The sequence below is a fragment of the Aplidium turbinatum genome, chromosome 1, assembly GCF_918807975.1.
Source record: "Aplidium turbinatum chromosome 1, kaAplTurb1.1, whole genome shotgun sequence".
NCBI lineage: Eukaryota > Metazoa > Chordata > Ascidiacea > Aplousobranchia > Polyclinidae > Aplidium > Aplidium turbinatum.
In genome coordinates, this window is record NC_137472.1 from 27,422,858 (window position 1) to 27,448,781 (window position 25,924).

General features: G+C 38.9%; 2 protein-coding genes across 2 annotated transcripts; one reads left to right on the forward strand and one right to left on the reverse strand.

Annotated features, from left to right (window-relative positions):
• Window positions 1-270: 270 nt before the first annotated feature.
• Window positions 271-21,305, reverse strand: LOC145769021 (cysteine desulfurase-like). The gene is made up of 9 exons (XM_082580622.1): window positions 21,117-21,305; window positions 18,539-18,691; window positions 17,104-17,186; window positions 16,598-16,706; window positions 14,113-14,280; window positions 11,034-11,192; window positions 7,773-7,962; window positions 7,232-7,397; window positions 271-1,644 (listed from the first exon to the last, which is right to left on the reverse strand). The coding sequence occupies exons 1-9, from the start codon at window positions 21,282-21,284 to the stop codon at window positions 1,491-1,493; spliced, it is 1,350 nt and encodes a 449-aa protein (XP_082436748.1). The 5' UTR covers window positions 21,285-21,305; the 3' UTR covers window positions 271-1,490.
• LOC145773451 (uncharacterized) lies at window positions 3,046-5,301 on the forward strand. The gene is made up of 2 exons (XM_082584803.1): window positions 3,046-3,201; window positions 4,367-5,301. Exon 2 carries the CDS (start codon window positions 4,449-4,451, stop codon window positions 4,959-4,961), a length of 513 nt encoding a protein of 170 aa, XP_082440929.1. The 5' UTR covers window positions 3,046-3,201; window positions 4,367-4,448; the 3' UTR covers window positions 4,962-5,301.
• Window positions 21,306-25,924: the final 4,619 nt, after the last annotated feature.

Consider the following 25,924-nt stretch of genomic DNA (forward strand, 5'->3'; position numbering starts at 1 on the left):
AAACTTTACCAGTCAGTCTCAATTCACCACAGCAGCAATCAGAGCTTCCACTTTTGTTAAAAAGATTTGTAGCAACGGAGATCCCGGGGGGTGAGGCCTTATTAGCTGCAGGTACTTTAATGTTGCTCCAACTCACAGGATGTGCGCTTGAGCAACACATCTTAAGCAAAGCTCTTCATTCAGCGACACCTAGTGGTTGAACGAATTTACAGAAAACAACACTTACAAGGCAAGCGGAAGCTTTACTGTTGATCTCGGGGACTGGATAATGGATATGCATCAGTGGTAGAAGTTTTGCAAGTATGCTGAAGTGCCAGGATTAAGCTTTCAAAGAAGCCTCTCAACCCGAGATAAGGATTCTCACTAAAGAGAAGAGAGATTCTCAAAAAGTTGTTCACTCTTTGATAAAATGATGATTATAAAAATTTTCCCCTTTTCCCGCTAGGTGCCGCTGAATGGAGAGCAGTCCTGAAATGCGTTGCTCAAGCGCACACCCCGAGAGTCGAACCAACGCCGCGTGATCTTGAGCCGAGCGCGTAATCACTGAGCTGGGCGGACGAGGTAGAGGGAATGCTACTGCAAGAAATGTAGCGCCTCTCCGCTACATTAAAAAAAATAGCGCCGCTACTGCAACAAAGAAGTAGCGCGCCATTGCCCACCTTTGTTACATGTTTAACTTAATGCTATACGGTACAGTGTAATATCAACTGAGTGAGCACAACACATTAAAATGTAGCATGGTTACTTTTAGTCTGAAATGCGTTGAAAATCTTTTGAACCTCTTCGCTACCTAGCCTAAAAAGCATTAATTTATATGGTGAAGCGTTATAGGCTGCATTCCAGACGACAGGTATATGCAAAAAGAATGAGAATTGAGCAGGTTTCCCAGAAAGCAGTAGGATGTCCGGATCACTAATGTGGAGATGAAGCCAATAAAAGTAGCAAAAAATGCAGTCGGACTGTTTTTAGAGAAGATCATTAGCTTCAGCAAACTAACATCGGCTACGTTTCTATTTTTCAGTAACTTAACAGCGGCAAATCTTAGGTTGTTTTTTCAGTAATGTATTAACATTTTATATAAAAACAAAACGGAAAAATTGATCATTTTTAAATGACGAGAATCAACACCATGCACTTGATTCGTGAAGTAGAATCACGAGGCAAATCTAACATTCACCTCAGTCTGAAAACATGACAACGTCACATCCGGTTTGTAAGGAGGCAGTGATCAGACACAAACACAAAGTTGCGCAGGGTAATCTCTACCCTGAATATTTCGGCATCCCAAGATAGTCATGAATAGATAGTTTATTTACAGGATAGAAACAGGCCTCCTTGTTTTTTTTTAAGTACACAAACGAACTTTATTATAATCAAGTTCTTTCGACTCAGATGACTAATCGGTTATACCCTCAAGAACTTTTCAGACTAATCATTCGAGTTATCACGTTCGGTGCTCACAAGCAGCCTACTGTCCATTGAAGTCTTCGCTAATGTTGTGTCCATTCTATCTTGGATAAGTCAATTCCTTCCTCTTCCATCTCCCACAACGGACTGAGCTCTCTCAGTTTATTGACTTGACAAATGACGCTTTCAGCAGCGTAGTCTATTTCCTCGACGGTAGTGAAGCGGCCGATTCCAAATCTAAAGACAATTTATAAACTCTTTTGCACCAAAAGTAAGAAAAAACAAAACAAAAAACAATTAAACGTGATTCAACAGTTACAACATAAAGAAGTGTCAAAGTGTTTCTCCATGTAAATGCAAATAGATTAACCCAAGAACTACCGCACCGTCAATTGACCGATAGATAAGGATTAAGGATATTAGGTGTGTAGGCTGAGTGGAAAATTATCTCGCAGGTGTTTTATAACCAAGCCAATATCACAGGTGTGATCACTTGAGTTCGATTATTCGCTACAGTCGCATAAAGACGCATCAGAAAAAGTGCAACATTGGCAGTATTTTTCAATTTGTTGGATATAATTTGCTTGAGTTCATTTGTAATTGCCAAAGACATCAGTATGGCTCAGGACTGCAGGCGTGACTTTCTCTCGCGGTTAGGAGAGTTCTTGTGCACAGCAGAAGAACAAAAATCAACCCTATCCTACAACTCGCTCAGCAGTCTGTAACTGCTAGAGTTAGCTGCTGCATTGTCTGGGAAAAGGAACTACTTGGAAACTGCATAATAAAAAAAACTCTGAATTTCTTTCATACTTTTCTGCGTTTTTAATCAAATTTGCAAGAAAAATTCAGCTGTTTCACCATTTACAGATCAATTGACCGGTATGGTAGTTCTAGGTATATTTATTTTTTTTACAAAAGTTTTTGGTGTTAAGCGATTATCTTCACAGAGTACGTAGTTCATACGTAACTGAACGATTAGACGAAATATCAGCTAAATAGATGGTCACTAGCAGAAAATTTCGCAAAAACAAAATGCCCTACTGGTCAATCAACGGTAAGGTAGTTCTGGGGTTAAATTTAAAACAAGGTGTCTGAGATGCAAAAAAATATAAGGTACCGTAAGTAATTTAACGCATTAGAGAAAAAACTACACGCCCAGTCAAGGCTGTGCAAAAAAGAAGCTCCATTACGGATCCAATGCCTGGGAATTCACTGTTCAAGGTAAATGTAAGACAAAGTTCAAGTAACAAATTATCGTGTTATATATCACGATTCCCTCTTCAGTGCAACTTTGTAGTGACTTGTTACAAGTTTAGCCTTTTTTCTGAAATAAACCACTGTGTTAAACTAAACTGCTGCAAATTTTACCGCACCATGCTAATTATGAAGTTGCACTGAAGAGGGTCCAACACCCAAAATCACGATATGTAATACAATGGACTTCGTCATACATTTACCTTGAACATAGTTGACAAAAAGTCTGATTTTGGAGAATATCGCAGACTATTTTTGAAACTATGCAGCATATAAACTAGGGTGTTTCATTTTTTCACCATTTTTGAAATTCAAAATGCCTGGGGTCCCATCTGGTGGTATTTGGGGAAAAAAGTTTACACCCCAAATTTTTTTCAATTATGACGTCATATTGAGGTGGTCCACGAGGTTTGAAATTTTTGGGCCTCAAAATCTCGAAATTTGGGCGTATCTCCGGAACCACACATCATAGATCGACAAAATTAGTATCAAAATGCGCAGAAGGGTCGGTTTCCTATACCTGATGTAGAGAATATTAAGGTCTATCTGCTTGAGAAAAAAAGTTATTTCAAAAAATTTGATTTTCGGTCTATTTTCTCCTGATGAACAGAGATCAGGTGATCAAGATAATAAGTTTTTCTGTATTTTTCCACTCTTGGAAGCTGCTATTGCGTAATAATAGTCCTTGTTCGTTTTGCAAGAGACGAAAGGGTAATAATTGAAGGTAATGCTATTATAATGATGATGATGGCTATTCCTCGTCGAGGATATTATAATGTAACCGTTGAGGAAGAGGTATGTATGCTCACCTGCTTTAGATTTTGATTAAGTGTCATTATGGCATTAAGGCCAAGTATTAGTAAGTCGATGCAAAACTTCAAGGAATCGGAGAAAAATGTGCTTCCCCTTAATTCAGATATAATCATCACTATTTTTACTTGAGGAAGAGAGTACGGTAGCCGAAACTAATCCCAAGTTTTTGAAGAAAATACGGTACTCTATTTCAAAGATTTGAAAGATGAACTGCTGAAAGATGTAGTTGGCATATGGAACAAAACTGGTCTTCCAGTGCTTAGCAAACAGAGAATTGAAGCCAAGTTAAAAGACGTGATAGAGAAGTACAATGCAGCAAGAAAAAAAGAAATGAAACGCAGAGGTAATGAGGTTAATCAAGAATGGTTACAGAACTTGTTCGATGTATGTGCATGTAAGTGAAGTGTTCGATCTCCGAAAATCTGGTTGTTTTTCAAAAGAAACTCTCTTGCACCTGTGAACTCGAAAACCGAGTCCAGGAGAAAGAAATCGCTTTCTTGAAAGATCAGCAAAAAGATTGAAAAATGCTTATCAGTGGCGTAGATGTCAACCATGTAGAAAAGGCTTTAGAACGGGAAAATCATAAAAGGAGGTGGGAAACGAGCAGTGAAGTTGAACAACCGAGCACTTCTGGCATACAATCTGCCAAAGCATCGGCATTACTATGTTCGAAACAAAGAAAAAGAAATGAAGCAGTTAGATGTCTACACAGTAGCGAAAGCGACTCTGATGGGGATATGAATTAGGAAGATGATAGGGAATACGAGCCTCTGAAACCAGCTATTGGGGGAAAAGTGTACAAGAAAGTACATTCTTTTTCAATAAATGATAGAAGTTGTTTACTTGCTGATCGTAGGATGACTTCGGTACGCCAACAGTCAGATCTTATGAGGTCGGTTCTTGGAAAAGATCAAATAGCTGCAGCACCTTCGACAGTATACCGCCAACGACAAAAAACAAGAGAAAAATCTCTGATGGAAAGTGAGAACCTTCTCAACTCAGCTTCTGCCATGCAGTTATGTTATGATGGGCGCGTTGTCGATAAAATAGATCGATACGTTTTCTTGGGTCAACTTGTTGATGATAATGGCATGAAGCACGAAAGTGTGCTTGCTGTTAAATATTTTCCCAAAATTGTGTCGGTCACTGCAGCACTGATTTTTGACACCATCATCCAGGAGGCTTGCAGAGTTCACCTATCCCAAGTATATTCAGTCATGGCTGATACGACTGCTCTCAATACAGGAAAAAAGTCCGGAGTCAATACTCGACTGGTCAATTATTATAATGATGAAGTTGGTCATGATATTCATACCCTTAAATGTATGTCCCACATAAACGAAATATATCTTTCCCACGTCATTTCTTTTGTGGACGGCGCCAAGAAGGGACCCGGAGCAATGCAAGATGGGGCTTTGCTTAACCAGATAGCAAGACTAGACAAGCCCAGTACTGAAACCTTAACACCAACTATTACTACGCAATAACAGCTTCCAAGAGTGGAAAAATACAGAAAAACTTATTATCTTGATCACCTGATCTCTGTTCATCAGGAGAAAATAGACCGAAAATCAGATTTTTTGAAATAACTTTTTTTCTCAAGCAGATAGACCTTAATATTCTCTACATCAGGTATAGGAAACCGACCCTTCTGCGCATTTTGATACTAATTTTGTCGATCTATGATGTGTGGTTCCGGAGATACGCCCAAATTTCGAGATTTTGAGGCCCAAAAATTTCAAACCTCGTGGACCACCTCAATATGACGTCATAATTGAAAAAAAATTGGGGTGTAAACTTTTTTCCCCAAATACCACCAGATGGGACCCCAGGCATTTTGAATTTCAAAAGTGGTGAAAAAATGAAACACCCTAATATAAACACTTTAATAGCGACACTAAGCGTTCTTTACAAGCCGAACAAATCCAATTAAACGAGATATAAGACTAAGCTGGTAAAAACAGACTGGTATCGTGGTCCTCAGCCTGTGCCGAGAAGTTGATGTCCCCAGCATTGTTGCTGGTAGCAGTGCCGGTCTTTGGGGTGTGCAAACCGTGCGATCGAACAGGCCCGCAAATTAGGGGGCCCGCAATTTACTCAGAAAATGCAGTAATTTTGTCATTACCAATGGAAAAATTCAACAAGTGAATTCAACGAAGGAATTAGCAACAAGAAAACATAGAAAAACAACATATTTCATCCCCTGAACATTTCGTACCCTGAAAAGAAAGAGAAAAAAACAACTTTTAGCCGAAATCGCTGATCGGAGTTGCCGCAAACTTTTCAAAATTTCTCTCGATCTTTTCAGGGGATGAAATAGGTCGAAATTCGATTTTGTTAACAGCGGACAAACGTGTCCAGTCTGAGCAGCTATCTCGGCGGACACACGAGATTTAACTTCGATCGTCATGCTTAATCACTTTATGTTGATAATTCTTCACTCTGAAAGGCCTTCATCAGATCGATCAGACCAGACCATTGAAGAGTCAAAGCGCCATGTAGCTGCCCAATACACAACACAGGCTAACTGATTAACCTCCATCAAACGAGGTCGTGTGGCTTATCTTGCGTCACAATGCTCTGGGCAGGAGTCGGAAAACTTCTGCACAAACGTTATTGTTTTCTGCTGTGCAAAGTTTCACTAGGCTTTTATCCTTAGGTTTATTTTTGCGTGTCATGTAAGCGAAAGTGATGGAGAGCAAGTACTGTAGGTTCATCGTATTCATTCTCACTTATAAAATTTTTCCTGAGCCTTTTCTTTCTCACTGTAATACCAAAACTTAGCCTACTCGTATAATTTAATTTTGTAACCAACCTTGCCTTATCAATATGACTCGGAGATGAAAGCCAGACATTGTGATGTAACACTTGAACTAAATTGCGCTGATTAGTGTAGAAGTAGGTAGGCTACTCCCATCCATTCTTAGCGAAGAATTCACCGTTATTATGCTGATTCAATGTCATCAAACGTTGAAACAACCTAAAAATCCAAAGCTTTTCTGCTTAAATGGAAGCTAAGGGATACAGTATTAACATTTTCTAGATGCGCCCTAGAATGTGCTGGAAATTATATTCTCTCAACAATTGTTCGTGCTATGCAATCACGTCAGCGTTAGAAATGTTTAAGGATTCAACCTATTTCGTACCAGGGTTAGGGTACGAAATCGGGGTGCGAATTGTTCAGGGGACGAAATAGGTTGCATCCAGACTCAACATAGACACATAGCTTTATTTCCGAAAAATGCCAAAGAAAACATGATCTTATCCTTTTGCAATGCCCCCGGACAGCACTATTTTACATAATAATCATACCCAAATTTTTGTTGAACATGCTCTCAGAATGCCCCAAATTCAAAGTATTTTTTCAAAATTGTCTGGGGGAGGCCCTCCAGACCCTCCGCCGCTAGGTGTCGCTATCGTCAAACACACCGTCAGGCTTCGCCTGCCGACCGTCAAACCACCCCTTTTCCCCTTTCAAAATACCTAGCTACGTTACTGAATTGGATCATTGTCATTGGGGCCCGCAAAGTATATTCTGCACAGGGGCCAAAATACCCTAAGACCGGCACTGCTGGTAGGACTTGGTTTAATTCCCAGTCGTTTCAACCAAACACATTGAAAATAGTACCGATGGTATTTCTTGGGAGAAACAGTGAGAATGAAGCGTCACAGGCAATCGGGACGATGAAAGCGAAACAAATGCTAAAAACAATGAAAACGAATTTTCAACCGCAAAGCTTTGCTTTAGGATTGATACCTTATGGAGGAGTGGGCTAGGACGTCATCTGAACCAGTGGCCCGCAAGACATAAGAGGGTTCAAGAGAGGCGGAAGTACATGCGCTCCCGGAAGACAAGGAAAGCTCTTTCAATGCCATGAGCAAACTTTCTCCTTCCACGTGGGAAAACGACAAATTGACGCAACCTGTGGGAATGCAATGAAATGTGAAAAATTAACACTCCTGAGAGAACATTCCATCAAAATATCGCACCCAAGACCAATTGACAACATCTAGTATCTATTACGATGCTTTGTAATCCGTTTGTGGAAATAAATTACACGCAGCCACATCCAAAACAAAAACTCTTAACGTTCTCACATAAGTAACCGAACAGCAAGTGCAGTGTAACATGCAAGTGTGCATGTTACACTGGGTAACATGCACACTTGCACAGTATTACATATATATATTCATCGAATATCACCAAGTTGGTACCAATAAATAGACAAAACGTCTTTGTAATTGCATCTGACCGATGTGATTTTACGTCATGAACACAAATACAAGAAAAAAGCTACCTGCATAGTTGGACACTGGATCGCCATTTCTAATAACCCCTTTCAGAGAAGTAGTGATCTTTCCTATCAACCTTTCAGACAACATGGTAACATGCTGAGAGTCGAATGCCATATCGTTCTCGCATATCTCACACGCTTCTCCAATTCCGATCACTAGGGGTGCAGGTACGGTCCCGCTTCGAATACCCCTCTGCAAATTGAAAGTCATGTAGCAACAAACAAAGCACAGTCAGATCTAACAAATTGCGTTTCGTAAATTGTCGTCTCAACAAGGTATATAAGAAATAGTGGGAAATGACTAATAATCGAGCAAATAATCGCAGTAGCAATTGACAAGGTCTGACATTAATAAAGCAAAACCTTTTGGTAACCTATACTGGATATGTACAAGTATCTCTTTGAGTAACCTGTGATATTTTTGATCGGCATTTTTCACTATTCCTCATATATATCCCAGGCCTCGAAACATCCGACGGTCATGACCTCGAATGTCTGCCGAAGCCGACTCATTGGTCGGTCATAAATGACTGCCGCAAAATTCTTGACAAAAATAGAGCTAATGCAGCAAAAATATATTTTAAATTTGAATTGAATTAACGCAAACAAATACGGAGCTGAAACAATAATAGTACAGGCAATTGCTTTAAACATCACAATAGAGTGGTGTGGTTAACGAGCTGATGGCAAAAGCAGCCATTTTTACATCATTTCAACACCTTGCAATGTTGCCTTGAAATAAAGTTGTCTGAACTTTCCGTAGGATATGTATTCTAATTTTAACAATGAGGATTATTGCGTTACATTGATCGTTTGTTAAAAAGAAACGTCACAGAGAAGCAAGTCTCAGCTGGATTCCGCACGCGGTTACGCGAATGTGGCCACGGAATAAGACAGGGATCCGCAAATAGTGGGTCGCGACCGAAATTTGGGTCACGAGACCATCCACAGTGGGTCGCAAAACGGTTTAAACTTACTATAAATATAACTTGTATGGAAAAAATAAATACAATCATATAATCTTTGATGTGCTGAGTTTCGTACAATTTTGTACAAGAAAATTTATACTTTCGATTGTAGTGGGCCTACAGTAGTCCCTGCTTATTAAGCCCACGGTTATAAAACCTAGAAGACACCTTGATCCAGGACATGAATATTCTCTCAGCTTATCTCCAGAACTGGCAGCTTCTTCTTCGTCGTATGAGCTTTCTTCCGGACTACCGTATATGTTTGGGCATGAGGTCATCAGCTACTCGACAGCTGAAACCCAGCGCAGCTGAAACTGGCAGCTGAAACCAAAACTGTGGCAGCAGCTTTCCACCTACACAATCGGGAAGCTGATCGTGAACTACATGTTCAGAACAATGGAAAACCTCTGTCCTTCGGCCCCGAACCAAAATATCTTGTGTTGTCACTAGACAGATCACTTACATACCACCACCACCATTTGGTGTCACTGCGCAAGAAACTGACATTCCGAGCTGGGCTACTCAAGCGCTTGGCAGGCTCCAGCTGGGGGAAGGGCTGACACTTTGTGGATAACAGCCTTAGCTCTTGTCTACTCTTCACTAGAGTACTGTGCACCTGTTTGGTGCCGCAGTGCTCACTACCATAACATCGACACTGCCATAAACAGCGCCCTGCACACACTGACCGGATGCCTGCGTCCCACACCATTGGACAATTTTCTCATTCTTGCTGGCATCCAACCCGCTGAGTTTCGTCGCAAAGAAGCCACTTTGTGTCTCGGCCGACGGGAACTGGAGCCTAACCATCTTCTCCACCACAGGATCTCTGCTCCCTCAAACAAGCACCCCGTCGGCTGAAATCAAGACACCCATTCGTGCCAGCCGCTCAACTTCTTATCAACGAAACTGATGAACAAGACATCTCAGCGGCTCCTTGGGCGGACCATAAATGGAATTCTGAATGGAAGTCAAGTACCACCAGACTCCATTCGTTCATCTCCGACGCCGACACACGCCCCATCGGCCTGACACTACAAAGACAAGCATGGGTGCGCCTCAACTGTCTTCGTACGGGCGTCAGGCTTTTCCGCTCAACCATGCACCAATCGGGAATGGCCTCTTCCTCCTCCTGTGAATGTGGTGCCAAGGAACAGACCGCAGACCACATCATCAATGACTGTACCATCTTCAAGCCACCTAACGGAGTAAAAGGTCTACGCGTCATGAATGATGAAACCAAAGACTGGTTGCTCTCTAGTAGCCTTCTAGTGTAGTCCGGGAACATCTTGAGTCTGGGGTGGTAAAAGAATAGACACTCGGCTCCAGAGGCTTACACGACGACGACGCGCACGGTTAATAGGTCCACCCACTTATTAAGCCAAATTTGGTCCAATCCGGAATTACTGAAGGTATAGGAGTGGTAGAAAATAGTCCCCCGCTTGATAAGCCCAAAATCGTCCGGTTCCGATGTGGGCGTGTAGCGATGTTGGTCCGAAGCCGGAACGACCGTATTGAAATTGATATATTAAATTGAAAAGGATTTTGCGCAAAATTATATGCTTCTGAAACGTTTGGGTCGCGAAGATTTCTAACAATTGTTTTTTGGGTCGCGCTGTCAAGACGCAAAGCAGCGCCAACAAGTATTTGCGGACCCCTGGAATAAGTGATCGTAGTTGCTTTTGTAATAAGGAAATTTGGATTGTTGTTTTCAATTGTGTTTATTGCGTCATTACACGACTGTCATTAACGCACTGATTTATTTGCAAGCAATCTGCTCCAGTATACTTCAGGGTCCGTTAATTAAGCCATCAACCATTGCAGAGTTATTCTGTTGTAGAAAATCTTCTTCTACAAACACGACTACACAATACTGTAGTGTGATTTTGTGCAAAATCTACAATCTACATGCAAAAAATATGTCCGGTTGAGATATTAAATGTCTGCTGAAAGGGCCAGTCCGGTAGGACATTCTTGACCGCCGGAAAAAAAGCACAAATTTCGAGGCTTGTATCCTCAGTTGACAAGACCTGACTGTATTAAACAAAACTTTTTTTCAAACATGAATCATAATATTTTTCACCACACTCACATTAAACACCACTAGCAGATTACTACAACATATTGTGAAGTTTATGCAACAATTACAATATAAAAAATGTTTTAGTTAGAAAAAAAAGATATAAGTCAAGGCCCTCAGGAGTCCTGCTGACAGTATGTTAAGGTTAGATCTTTTCCACTAAAAAAATTAGTGTAATTATTGAATTAATATTTTTAAAAGTTACATTGAACAGCATACCTCTTGTCCACCCCCGCTCTGCAATGGTTCAACCCGGACTCTCGGACGCCTTCGCACGTAGATGCAGCCGATTCCCTTTGGACCATAGATTTTATGGCCGCTGATTGACATGAGATCAATTTTCATGGCATCGACATCAACAGGAACTTTGCCGACCGCCTGATAAAGGAATGCTCCAGTTATTTCAAATATCCTGTTTAACTCAAGTGATTTGATATCAGTATCCCGTGAAGAGAAAAGGCAAAGTTTAGGGAATGTGGGATGTCGCATGACAGTTTTTTTTTTTTAAAAAGATTCATTGAAAGTCATTAAAAAGTCCATTGAAGTTGTCAGCTGCCTTCAATATTGCGCGGTAGCCAAATTTAGATGATAATAATTTCGTGAAAGACAGTCAATGTTGATTCTCGTGCAATGCACTATTGTGATTGCAGTGAGACTCTATTAAGCAATAATACCATCAAAGAAATCTCCCATGGAGACCTAAATACACAGGCAATGCCGGCGAGCGAGCTTCAGATTTGACTGGAGGTCGATCTGCTACGCTTATGATAGCAATCAGAATCGCCGATGAAAGTTAATAGTCTGAACTAAATAGCAATGGATAGTCTACTCTTTGTGTACAGTTTGAATGTTGTTGGGCTAATTTTGTGCTATTGTTACCATACAAATAATGGACTACATTTAAGCTCTTGTGCTGGAAATCCAAAGTCCTTCTGACAGCACTGGTGGCTAGGAAAGTTTTGTACTTTTTTAAAATAAAACTAAACATTTCACAAAGATTTGAGATTCAGTAATGACACTTTGACAATGGATTCTTAAAACCATTATTTCAAACTTCAAAGGGACATCAAGCATATTCAACCTAAAGGTCAAAATCAAAATTACATCGGCCTCCAGTTACGACTATAGGTTCACAAGTTGGCAAAGCCTGTGCAATGTGCATATCAACGTTGTAGAGAGGTAGCTGGGCTTTTTATAAAAAACACGTTTTTATTAAGTGGATAAACTTCAAAATTTTAATCCAATACACCGGTAATCGTGGTGTCTGTAGTTGAATCAGTATTCCCTAAATACAATTTTCTTACTGTTCATAACCACAAAAGTGGTTGTCCTTGCATAGCCTAATTGTATACCACCTTGTACCACGTAAAGATAGTCTTCATTGATGAAGTGTAACGCCCAATTAAAATCCTTTAGTTCTTGTGTCATGTGAAATTATATGGTTACGTCGGTTAAATATGAAAATAATAGATAATATATATTAAAAAAAAACTCAAAATGAAAAAAAACACATTTTTAAACGACGCTTTTTTTCAGCTAACCTTTCATTTGCGATGTTTTTATTATATACGTAAAATAATCGGAATGGCCCGTTTCGGTGAGTCTGATCCCTATTCGGTGATTTTTTCAATTTTTTTTTTAATTATCGGGTACCGTAGCCTAATTAACTATGCCGTTTTAGGGTTAGAGGTTAGGAACTCGCCGAATAGTAGCAGACCCTTAAATAATAGTGGAAAACTAATTTAAAAAGTAGATCTTAAACTTAACATTTACTTTTTCGACTGTACCTACTTACACACTCACAGGTGCAGTGTATGCTTTGTGAGGTAGCTTGCTTAAACATAATATCATTAGCCATGTATTATATTGTATTATACTGTTGTATGTATGACAGCCGATGCGTCCTTTGTTATATTAGATGTTGGGCTCGTAAATATTGCCAGTATTCTCGTGTCGTGCAGTATCTCAAAGTGTTCTTGGTTGGCTGACTGATTTATTTTGCAGAAATTTTGATAAAAATGTTGTGAGTTAGAGCACGGTTTTATGTCTTTTGTTCCCCCGTATTGCGAGGACGTAAATATTATGTGACAATGTCTGCAGCTTTGCTCGGTGTAATGAAGTGCGCAATTAAATTAACAAAGAGCTTCGGTAGAGAGTTTGTTTTGTTGAACCATCAGCATACGAAGCCGAGCAATGTAATTAGATTTAACATATTCACGTTTATTTTAACATTTGCAGAAAACAAAAACTACCTTGAAACAAATTACACATCAAATGTTTTTGACATCTCATGATGGCCTCTTTAGGAATAACATACAGTAATTTTATCTACGTCTGCACAAAATATAATGGCTAAATATTAAATTTACCAACAGGTAAGAACAAAAAACTCCACAATGCTTTTGACTAGCTCAACACTCAAAAAATCCTTGAATCTTTCAGTTAACAAAATCAACACAATCCTCTCAAAAGTTCTATTTTCAACAACTCATCAAATGAATACTGAAAAGTTTGGGGGTTCATCAGAATTGTTATCCTTTTTAGGAATAGTTGCAACGTTCATCAGAAGAACGTTGCCAGTATTGCTAGAAAAGGATAAAAACTAATCATACCATGCTATTGCATCAAATTCTTGCTGCATAGCAACCAGAAACTCACTGCTCAGCAGAACGGTTTTTTATGTGAATGCACAATTTTATGAATAATATTCAACATATCCATAAAAGAATAAAAACGGCGTATAGGAGACTTTAGCTTGTTTGTGAAAAATGTTGTGATCTGGCGAGTGGAGAGAAAAACATTTCACGTATAAACGCGAGTGCAGGAAAAAAATCAACTGTGAACAAAGTGGAGAAATGTTGGCTCGTGGAAGTCGGCAACTAAACATGGCCTCCCGGAGCGGTAGTTTGGGAGGCCATTTAACGACTTCTCGACAGCTATGGCCACCGGGAGCTTTGAGGTCTGCTAAATGACAGGAGCAGCAATGAGGCCAATCATCATCCTTCTTGGTCAAAAATTAGAATCGACCAAATATAAGGTGAAGTGTATGAGTATATACCATTTAAATAGAGTGCCAAGCTAGAAACTCGTGCTCTCAATGAGCCTCACACCAACAGCCCTTTATGCGTCGATGACATCCACAAATGATAATTTTAATTAATAAAAAAAGGAAGATTACTGTGACGGGTTATTAATTGTTATTCATAAGTCTATTATATACATGTTTTTGTTTACTCAATGTTTTTACTGTCAAAGACAAAATACAATGTGAACTACGAATCAATACAAAAAAGCGTACCTGGGCAGCATCAGTGTGAAGAAACACTTTACGTTCACGGCACATTTTCCCTATCTCCTCCATGGGTTGTTTGACGCCTATCTCGTTATTGACAAACATTATCGACACTAAGGAGGTGTCAGGACGGAAGGCCTTTTCCAGCTCTTGCAAATCTACTAACCCGTTGCTCTAAGCACAATGCAAAATTTGTTTAAATACACGGATGTGTTGAAATAAAATGAGAAAATTACTGGATACAAAGTGAATGATGTTGAAGCCATGCGGAGCACAACAAAGTGTTGCAGACCATGAGAAAAAAATAGGCTTAAGTTGTCAAATTTTTGTTGCCAATTTAAGCGCACAACATCAAAACTTTAAGCTGAAAATAATCACCAAACTATTATTCGAACATATAATACAGTCCTCGAAATTAGCGGCGGCACACGGCAATTGCCGCGGTAATTGCTGCCGCAAACGTCATAATGGCCATTCTGCTACGGCAATAAAATTGCCGTCGCAAAATGAGCATTTAATTCGGACAAAAATTGTTCAAAATTTCTCCTGTTTGATTTACTCGCAGCGGGAGTTTAATCAGCAGAAACATCGCACCAAGACCTCACCTCGGACTGTTTTACTTGCTGTGAACACTCACGCAGTCTTCAAAATTAGTATATTTTTACTTCGCAAAAACGTTGACGAGGCCAAACGGCAAAAGTTGAAATAGCCTCGGCAATTGCTGTGAACGTTTGTTACGAAAAAATTGTACCAAAACATGTGAAACGAGAAGAGAAAAAAATAATCGAATAGTCTATCACGACCGCACTGTTTGATTTGTTGTGATGTAATAATACCAAAAGTAGCGATAAAGCGATCAACGCGATATGCACGCTGTTACGGTGATTCACATTATAACCCATTGGGGGGGGGGGGGGGGAAGTAAGTTAATTTTGGGTTGATTCAACGTTTGAGTCAGCACAAATCGATTTAATTTTCCCGGCGGGTTATATCGCGTAACAACAATGCCCAATAAGAAATTTACATTTGTTTTACATTAATTCGACATCTAGCGACGTTGAATTATCATGAAATAACGATAATTGCTCAATCAGGTACCGGTAACAAATCAATAGCTCCCTGCGAGCAGATTGCCTCGATTTACGTATACAGCAGACTAACATAATTTCAGCACAATTAGGATACTGCGAGCAACACAAAGTCTGTTGGATAAAGAACTAGTCAGAAACTGAATCATCAGATGCTGTATCGGAGGATGAGGTTGTCGCGTCGTCACTCGAATACTTGATACTGCGAGCAACACAAAGTCTGTTGGATAAAGAACTAGTCAGAATCTGAATCATCAGATGCTGTATCGGAGGATGAGGTTGTCTCGTCGTCACTGGAATACTTGAAAACGCAAAACTGCCCGTTCATGAACGCGCGATGCGATATGATTGGAAGCATTACTTTTCTTTACTGTCGAAGAACCATTTATCCAATTTTGCACCAATTTTTGTATTTGCAACGACACCAGTAAACAATAAGCATTCGATGAAAGAATAACTTTTGCGTAACAATTAAGCCAGTATTTATAAGGTTGCAAACTTTTTACAGTTCACAAGAGCATTGTCAGCACATAAAATAGCTTGCGCAATGCTCTGGGCTACCGCCGTGTGACACGATGAAGAAGCGCATAAAATTTCGTTTGATTAAAGCATACGGCAATTGCCGCCGCAATCCAAGGTTTGTTGATTTGGCGACGGCAATGTTTTTGCCGTCGTAGATGGAAGCTAATTTCGAGGGCTGTAATATATATGTATTATTTGTTGTGGTACAAATAACATGGCAGCTAAAATGTATATAATCAAAAAATGAAAGCTGTATTTATGAACGAGTAGGTCCTTTAATATATTATACACACTTGTAATCAACGAGTAGCGTAAATGTACTTTTGGAAACTTGTATGAGCGAACTAAACGGTTAATACCGTGGAGTGTTTACACAGATGATGCACTAAAGAGTAAAGATACGGTAGGATAGAACAATCGCATGGGGAAAAAGAACGTGCATGAATATCTGTGGCAAGTTACGTCCAACAAAGCTAAAAGCAAACCCAAACACAAGAAGGAAACCATCTATACCAGGAGTTCCCAACCTTTTTTACACCGTGGCCCTCTTTGAAAATTTTGAAAAATCCATGGCTCACCTACTTTTTTCAACCTTTTGAAAAAATTAAGAAACGTAATTTTAATTAAAAAACTTGTTTATACAGTAACCAGTAAAGACCATTTATTCTGTAAAGACACATTATTTCTTTTGTTAGTGTTGGAGTGGACTTAGAGATAATAAATTTTAAAAAATATGATTTTTTTAAATTTTTTCATGGCCCCCTTAAAAGAGGCTCACGGCCCACTAGGGGGCCAGTTGGGAACCCCTGATCTATACGCTGCAATGCATAGACGAACTAGAACTAACATGTCACAGAATAAATGTTGAAGCTAGATCGCACCTGGACAGGTAAATAAGTGACGTCAAATCCTTCATTTTCAAGAGCTCTACATGAGTCCAACACACATTTATGTTCAATTTGTGACGTAATAACGTGACGCTTCTTGGCCCTGAATGAAAGATGTTACACTTTTTACATTTCTAAACACTAAATAATAAATGGTACGGAACTACGGATTTTTTTTTTGCACAAAGAACAATAGAGTCGGGATACAAGAACATTGCGGATGCGGCTACAATGAAAACGCTAAATAATCCATAACAGCTGCAAAGCAACAAAAATACACGCGCAACAGTTGGATAAGACACGAACCGAAATCCACGTATTTACTTCCAGAGAATACAGCACTAACGTCCAAATAAAAATGGCTACAAATTTTATGTTTTGAGATTAACAAATTGTACTTTTCGTGAGAAAGAAAAAACTTAAATGCAAAATTACAGTTGAATTAAAAAGCCATGCAATAATAAGTTAATAACCAATTAACCATACACAAATCAGCCCACCCATAAAATCGAGACACTCCCTTGATAGCAAGATTATTAGATTCAGTTGCTCCACTTGTGAAGATAACTTCTCTGGGATCAGCCTGCGAACAGTAAAAAACATTTTAGTCAGATGTAGACATAAAAATCCTTTTTGTATTACCCTTTTTAAATTAAAGCAATTACAAGTCATCGAATTCATACAAATCTTGGTAATGCAATATGCATTCTCATTGCACGCGTAGTTGCATACCCTAAAGGTCTCAAACTTTGGCAAAAAGCATTGGTTGTTGCAGCACAGCCTGGTTGCAGTCTTTAACTCATACACTTACGTGGGTGACCCAAAGAGGTATCGCTCCATCTCCCTAAATTGTGAGTATCATTCAAGCTACTTGAGTATCTCCTACGCCTGCAAACCCTAACTCTTACAAGGGGTCTGCTACTATTCGGTGAGTCCGATTCGGTGAGAGCCCTATTCGGTGATTTTTTTTAAAAATTATTGGGTACCGGTACCGTAGCCTAATTATCATTGCCGCTTTTACATTGTTTTAACGTTGCTAAACGTTGAAATAACACCCTAAACCCTAACCCGTAACCCCTACCCTTAACCCTTACCTTGTAACCCCTAATCCTTACCCTCTAACCCTTAACCTCTAACTCTTATCCCTAACCCCTACCCCTATAACGGCAATTATAATTAGGCTACGGTACCCAATAATTTTAAAAAAAAATCACCGAATAGGGCTCTCACCGAATAGGGAACTCACCAAATCGGACTCACCGAATCAGACTCACCGAATCGGACCATTCCGCTTACAAGAACAAGCAGGTTTCAGGAAAGAAAGATCAACAATCGACCTGCAGCATACGATGGTCTTACTTACAAACTGCTGCAGATGATCCGACGGACATATGATTAAGTTTATTGTTAAACTCATCTTCAAATGTAGTAATATCCTTAAGACCAGCAACGGCAGGAAAAACTGACAAAGGCATCCAAGAAAAGTATTCCACAGGGATCGGCCTTGATGGGAATTTTGGACGTCCTTGGATCATCTCTAGACTCAAGGATGTCCACAATTCCCGTTCGATTCCAGCTCAAGACACATGGATATGCACCGCTGATGATCCCAAACAAGGATGAAATTTGAGAATGGCGTCTTCCATTTGCGTTCGATCGGGACATTAATGACTACATATAATGAATCAGTTAATGTCATGAAATTGGACAGTTATAAAAATATTTCATCATTTAAGTTGCAGCAGCTATATTGCAGGTCGAGGGTCATCATTTTGTCAACTCACAGCAAAACCATTAGCCAAGATCATACAGAGGGTTGGAGTGCAACTTTTGTCAACTAAGACACACAAAAACCTTGTACATTACCAGACGTTATAGGCACTCCACATTAAAATGAATGAATTTTAGTTTTTACTGACAAAAGCAATTACTAACTTTTATAAGACTAGCGACTTGTTTTCTCGCATGCTCCACAGCTTCTTCAGCTTGCCACCCATATGCATGTGTGCGACTGTGTGGATTCCCGTAGTAACTTACAAGATACGGCAACATTTTGTCAAGCACTCGAGGATCCAGTGGTGTTGTGGCCTAAAAAATATATGAATATTTTTCCATCAAAAACTAATAAAAAGCATTGGCAGAATGTATCTCCAACAAAAAGCAATGTTATTCAACTTTACGAACACTATCCATTAAATTTAAAAAAGTTTTGTAGCACGTCTTTTAGATGCGGCGCCCGGTCTACCAGGTGCTATTCTCAGTAAAGTCCATTTCATTAGGTGCTTAGTGGTAATACTGTAGACAGAGCCATACACAGAATTTTCAAGTCTTACATCACAACGTCTGGTTTTGATCTCCGAGTAATATTTGATAAGGCAAAGTTAGTTACAAAATTAGATTATACGAATAGGCTAAGTTTTGGTATTACAGTAAGAAAAGCCCCAGGAAAAATTCTATAGGCCTAAGTGAGAATGAGGACGATGAACCTATTTGCTCTTCATCACTTTTGCTCATATGACTTGCAAAAACAAATCTAAGGAAAAAAGCCTAGTGAAACGTTGCACAGCAGAAAACAGTAATATTAGTGCAGAAATTTTCTGACTAATGCCCAGAGCAATAGAGCATGCGACACAAGAAGCCACACGACTTCGTTCGGTGTAAGTTAATCAGTTATGTGGCGTATCGGGAACCTATCAGGTGCTTTGAATCTTCAAGCGCACGTCATTGGTCTGATGAAAGCCTTTCAGAGGGACATAGCCAAAATTTTAAAAAGCCTTCTAAACAGTAGCTTATTCTCAAATGGCGAAATTCTTTCGTTTCATTCTTCTTCTGATTCTAATCAAGATAAAGTAATTAAGCATGACGATCGACGTTAAGACTGGTGTGTACGCCATGAGACTTAATTTGTCCGCAGAGATAGCTGCTTAGACCGGACACGTTTGTCCGCCATCAACAAAATCAAATTGCAAGGCCTGCAACTTATTTTGTCCAGGGTTGAGAAAAACCCGGGTTTTTTTAAAAAAGCCCAACCCGCCAGGGTTTTTTTTAAAAAACCCGGGTTTTTTTGGGTTTTATTGGTTTTTTAAAAAAAAGATGCAAAAAAAGGTAGATTCATGCTTATTTCACCTCAAAACTACTTTTTACGAATGAAGTGCCTTTCACTCACAGTACATACTTGCATACCTCAATAAAAATAATGCACTAGGGCTGTTGTTGCTTGAATGTTGCATCATCCATTGATTTCAAGATCAAGTTGGATGTTGCATCATCCACTGATTTCTATACCAAGATCAAAAGTGAGAAAAACTAACTGGTAAAGGTGATCAGGTACTATGACACTTCCTCAAATGGGCGATCAACCTAACACAGAAAATTAAGATCAACCTAACACTATTGATGTATTTTCTATACCAAGTTAATGCTACCGTGGTAGAAACCACATTATTGCATCATTTGCTTTAGATTTGAAGGCAAGGAGCATTTATGCCATCATGTTTAAATATTTTTTATCATTTATATATAATTTTATATAATATTATATATAGTAATGGATGAGCAATTGAGCGATTGCATGGCCAATGGCTATTTAGGCAAATGATCTGAAACAGCCATGCGTTAGAATCCAGAATCTGTAATTGGTAAATAGCCTCCAAAATTGCATTTCACGTCATATATACAGACTACAGTATAGTAGTACTTTCACCAGTTTAACTATAAGGCCTTCTTGCATAAATGAATTTTAATGTAGTACCGTATACGTATATATACACAAAGTGGCATTACTTGATTTTTGTGTACTGTACAATATTTTATATCCACTGCGTTTTCAGTTTATTCTTGGAAATTTACTTCACAATCACATCCTTAAGTCCTAATTTAAAGTTGGTTTTAAGTGCCTTGTAGTGTTTTTGTTCATTTTTTTAATTTTCTAATAAAAACTGGACAAATATGATGCTCTGGGTTTTTTTTATGGTTTTTTTTGGGTTTTTTCAAAAAAACCCACCCGGGTATTTTTGGGTCGGGTAAAATACCGACAACCCTGATTTTGTCCCCTGAAAAGATCGAGAGAAGTTTTGCAATGTTTGTGGCAACTCTAATCAGCGACTTCGGCTTTGTTGTATTTTTTTCTTGATTGTTTCAGGGGACGAAATCGGAGGATAAAGTGTTCAGGGGACGAAATAGGTAACACCCGCACTACAGCGCAATGTATTTAAATATCCTGATGCCACAGTGCACGCATTTATTAGGCAGGGATCTAACAGTCTCCACCTAAAAGATGTAGCCTAGACCCTGTAATTATGGCATACCGGTAGGCTACAATATAACTTTTAAGGATATTAACCACAGAAAACAGTCAAAGCATTATAACAAAGATAACATCAGCAAGATTAAATTACTTTTATAGCTTCAAAATACATGCTATATTGAAGTGATATACAGTACCGTACTTCATAATATTTGTAAAGCTGCTAAATGATATAATTTGACATGAACAACAATTTGTAAACTTAACCTGTGAATCAAGATATATTGGTCTTGACAATTCATCCCAGCTCATATGGCCTTTGTCAATGGTTGCTTGAGCAACAGACTTCTGATATGCATTTCTAACAGAGGTATTTAATATACAAGGTGTTGCTTTTAAAAGATTAACACACTTAAACATGATAGTTTTCATCATCAAACCTTGTTTTAAACTTAAATACCTAATAATATAATAAATTTCTTACAACAGTTCAAGCCTATTGTTACCAAATAACCATAGTTACCATACATAGCTTCAAAGGCTAGGGTTCTTGCATGTCACTAAAACAAGATATCAAATAGTGTATACTTTTTTCTGAGACGCAAGTTTGTACAGCTACTGCAAAATGACTTTAAATCTTTCTAAATTTTTAAGAAAAACAAACATTTTGTATACAATACAATGAAACCTTTTATTAAAAACAATCAACTTTTCTTAATATTTTGTCATACGGTACTTCTTTGCAAACGTTTCTGCTTTATTCACTCAGTTATAAGAGTTTTTTGGCAGATTTGCGACAAGACAATCCCTAGTCCTTCTGGAGGCGGTGCTGGATTGTTCAGATCATCATGGTTTCCAGCAGATCTGAATGTATATTTTTTAACCCTGGTGCTGTCAGTTGAAGTCTTTTTTCAAGCTCTCTATTAATAATAGAATCTGTATCTGTAGTAATCTAGAATCTGTAATCTAGAATCTGTATGCCTTGATGTTTTTCTTTTTCTTTCACCATCTAATTTATGCTTCAGAACTGCATTGCATGGGAGGTTTTGTTCCTTGGCATCAGACTTCAGCCAAGATTTTCATAATGGTGGACCCTGATCTTCCACTGCACTGACATATCAACCTTATTTTTACTTGAGTCCACGCTAGCATATGAGCCTTTTTCTCATCACTAGTGTACTTTCCACGCATAGTAAATTCACAACACTTGCAAAGTTCTTCTCTCGTCTAAAATCTTCTACGGTTCCTCTCTGAATACTTTTTTAACACTTTTGACTGCAAAAAAACTTTCCAATTTAGCATAAAAAAACGACGCATCATTGCACCTGACTCAAAGAATTACATAAGTCTAGTGGTCATTCTGATTATATCAGTCAGCAGCAATGGCCGAGTGGTTAGCGCGTTGCGCTCGCAATCGAGAGCCTGCATGTTCGACTCCAGCCACCCGCACTTGCTGTTGTTTCTCTGGGCAAGAAACTTTACGATAATTGCCTCTACCCAGTGATCGATTTCGAGTAATGGGTAGTACCAAATTTAAGTCATAAGTAAAGTAGACAACCGGAAAAGACATTGCCGTCGGCTGCAGCGTGGGTCAGGTGTACGTCGGAAGGCGTACACCGATGCATAGCGCTCAAGTCCGCTTTCCCGCAATGCAGGATAAAGATAAACAAACAAACAAACAAAACAAGTCATGATAAAAATCCAAAATAAACAAAAATCAGTGTTGCCAGATTCTCAAGCTGGATAATCACAAGAAATTGCAACAGGAACAGGTTGATAAGTTGGTTTTGAATCTTTATCCTCGAACTGGTTTACGAAAACGAGAGAATAAAAAGAGAGACTAAGATTTAAAAAAGTGGTCTTTTTATTCGCTGGTAAATCATAATATTTTTTCTTTACAGCTAAAGCTTTCATTGTTAAATCAATCAATCAATCAATCGATTTCGAGTAATGCGTAGTACTAAATTTAAGTCATAAGTAGAGTAGACAACAGGAAACAGACATTGCCGTTGGCTGCAGCGTGGGTCAGGTGTACATCGGAAGGCGTACACCGATGCATAGCGCTCAAGTCCGCTTTCCTGCAATGCAGGATAAAAATATGAAAAACAAACAAACAATCGTGTATGTTGCAGAAACAGGAACAGTAGGCTACACAGTCGAAATACCCAAGTTGTATAGCTTATACACTGCAAAAGAGGCACAAGTTTCATACTGACAGGGAGACAATGAAACGACCATACGGTCTACCAGTCAATTGCCACTCAAATTTGTGACCATGTTTGATTTTTTACCATTCCTGGCAGTTTTGCATGTTCTTAGAGAAGTGGTTCCAAACCTTTATTTGGTCTGGTTTTTGAACCTTTATCCTTGGGCCGACAAAGCCTTGATAGGTCATTCGTGGGAATTTCGCATATTGTAGAGGCTGTACTTGTAGAGGCTGTAACCAGTGCTGTATTCGTAAAAAAGTCACAGGGTATAGGCTACAGTAAGATTTGCCAAAATTATAAATAACAAAAATAATGAAAAAGGCAATATAACGCAAGAGAACAACTGCACGCCCAGCAAGCTGATGCAAGAGAGAGGCCCAATTACGGATCCATAGGATGCACTGCCAAATAATTATAAATTCAAGACAAATGTACGACTAGTCCAATTGATGTCAAGTTATCTTGTTGTAACAAACAAGATAACTTGACATCAATTGGACTAGTCGTACATTTGTCTTGAATTTATAAATAACAACTTGCAAAATACTAGGCTAAGCTTTATTCTAGCCTACCATAACATAAATTGTCAACAAAAAAATTGGACGAGAGGTACAAAATTGTTTATTTTTCTATGAATACATTCCAAACAGCCTGCCTAGAGGAATCTAGGCTACGTGCTCATCCTCTTTACAAATTTTGAATCTAGTATCCATAGTTGAGTTGAGTTGAGGTGACAAAATACAAAAGACACATTTTCAAAGTAGGCTATTGCTTCATATGTAGGTAGACTCTTTATGGACAGACGTAAAACGAAATACATTGTTGTCAGTTCTAAAATCTTGCAATTTCGAGCAATTGCAATTTGTCTGGCAATAAAGAGCCTACATGAAGCAATAGGCTACTTCGAAAACGTGTCTTTGGTATTTGTCACCTCAACTCCAGACATAATTAACAACGGCAATGGCTTTTTAGTAACCTGCTCTGATGATGTCGCCAAACTTCCAAGCTTTTCTTTCACGCCTTTGAAATGAATCCTTGAAGGATCTATTAAACAGTAACGTCCAAGACCTAGTCTACGTTTATACAATGAGTTAATGCACTTGAAGAATTAACTTTTGTAGCCTACGTTTTAAAAATAAAGGTTAGCCTACTTTTCTAGCAACATTATATTGCATGTATAGCCTACGCTCCAAAAGTCATTTCAACAAAAATAATGAATTTTGGCCGTGGCGGAAAAGAGTTGTTTAACACCCCCGTTATGAAGACGCCTCCTGCACAGTTAAGAGCTATTGATGTAACGCTAATTAATCTTACTTTGGCAAAATGTTTATAGTAGGGGGGTGTGTTATTTGACGAATTTCACGATGGCAACGTGGTACGGTGCTTAAAATATGTGGAGTAGTATCCAAATCAGGAATATGAAAACAATTATTATATTGGACCACCCTAACCCCCATGTACATGCCCCCTGAAAAGGGGGTATCCATAAATTCACCAAAATATGAGTTTTTAAGCCTTTTCACCAAACGACGTGTAGTTTGGCGGTATTTATGGTGCTCCTATAGGGGTTTTCGGGGTCTGTTAGTTCAAATATGGCTACCAGGAATAACCTATCAAGGCTTTGTCAGTCCGAGGATAAAGATTCAAAACCAAACCAAACCAAACCATTAGAAATTACCTCCAAAAGTCCAATATAATGGTAATCCAACATGGCGGCCAAAATGGCGCTTAGAATGGGTACTTTCGAAAAGTTTAACCAAACATAGTCATGTAATATGTCGAATTATAGGTTTTCGGGGGCGTAGAATACGAATTCATGATTATTTCAAACGAAAAATAAGCTGATAACAACATATTTTCAAACTTATGACGTATATGTAATTTAGTATAAAACACAGTATTCAGGTCTTTGTTAGATTCATGCCGTCAAGAACAGAATTTAAATCAGTCATCGTAACATCCGATTTGCAACTCAAATTACTCAGGTAAGCTTTCAGATTGGCTCCATAAACAGAAGATGGCAACTTTTTATGGTCTTTCAATAAACGAAAAGTGTCACTTTGTTTTGGAACTGAGAGTGCAGTGTCACGGGCGTATTTGATCTCGAGGTATAACCGCTTCTGTTTCTCAATCTCTGTTATATTACTATTTAGAATCCCATCCACATCAGAGTCCTTCGTAAAAGGGCCGCCTTGTTTTTTCAGTTCGTTTAAATCATTATTTTGTCTTTTATCAAGTGCTACATTAGCTATTTCTTTGTCGGCGAGACCCTGTTGTTGCAAATGCTTCTGTTGCTCATCCCAGGCTTTCATTACGGCCGGAATCGTAAACTTTGCAATGTTGCCATATTCTCGGAATGAACCAGAAGATTTGGATTCTATCAAGTCCTGTGATTTGGCCTGTACTTGAACAGTCGACGCACACTTTAAGTTCTTGGCGCCTCGTTGTTTGAGTTCATAATTTATGAATCCTACCGCCCGTTCTGAATCCAGATTGTGTATAGGGGCACTTTCTAGTTTTTCCGAATCCATTCTTGACAGAGCAATCTCCGATACCTCATCTGAAATCCAAATCCATATATGTCCCCTTTCTGGCGTTGGAAACCATCCGCTAGTTTTGGTAATAACATAGTAAGAACCTTAATCACTTCAGGACGTGTGTCTTCAATTGCTTTACTAAGTGACTTACGGATATCTTGGCTGTATGTTGTCTGGTTGAAGCGTTCCATGGAAATGAAGTTGCATGCAAGCTGTTCGAGATTGAGCAAAGCCTGAGCATCGGTGTCACGAAGGTTTTTATTCAGTGTTTGGAAAGGTTCTGTTAGCTTTGAATACTTAGTAGTTTTTGCCGTAGTAAAGGATAGAAAAG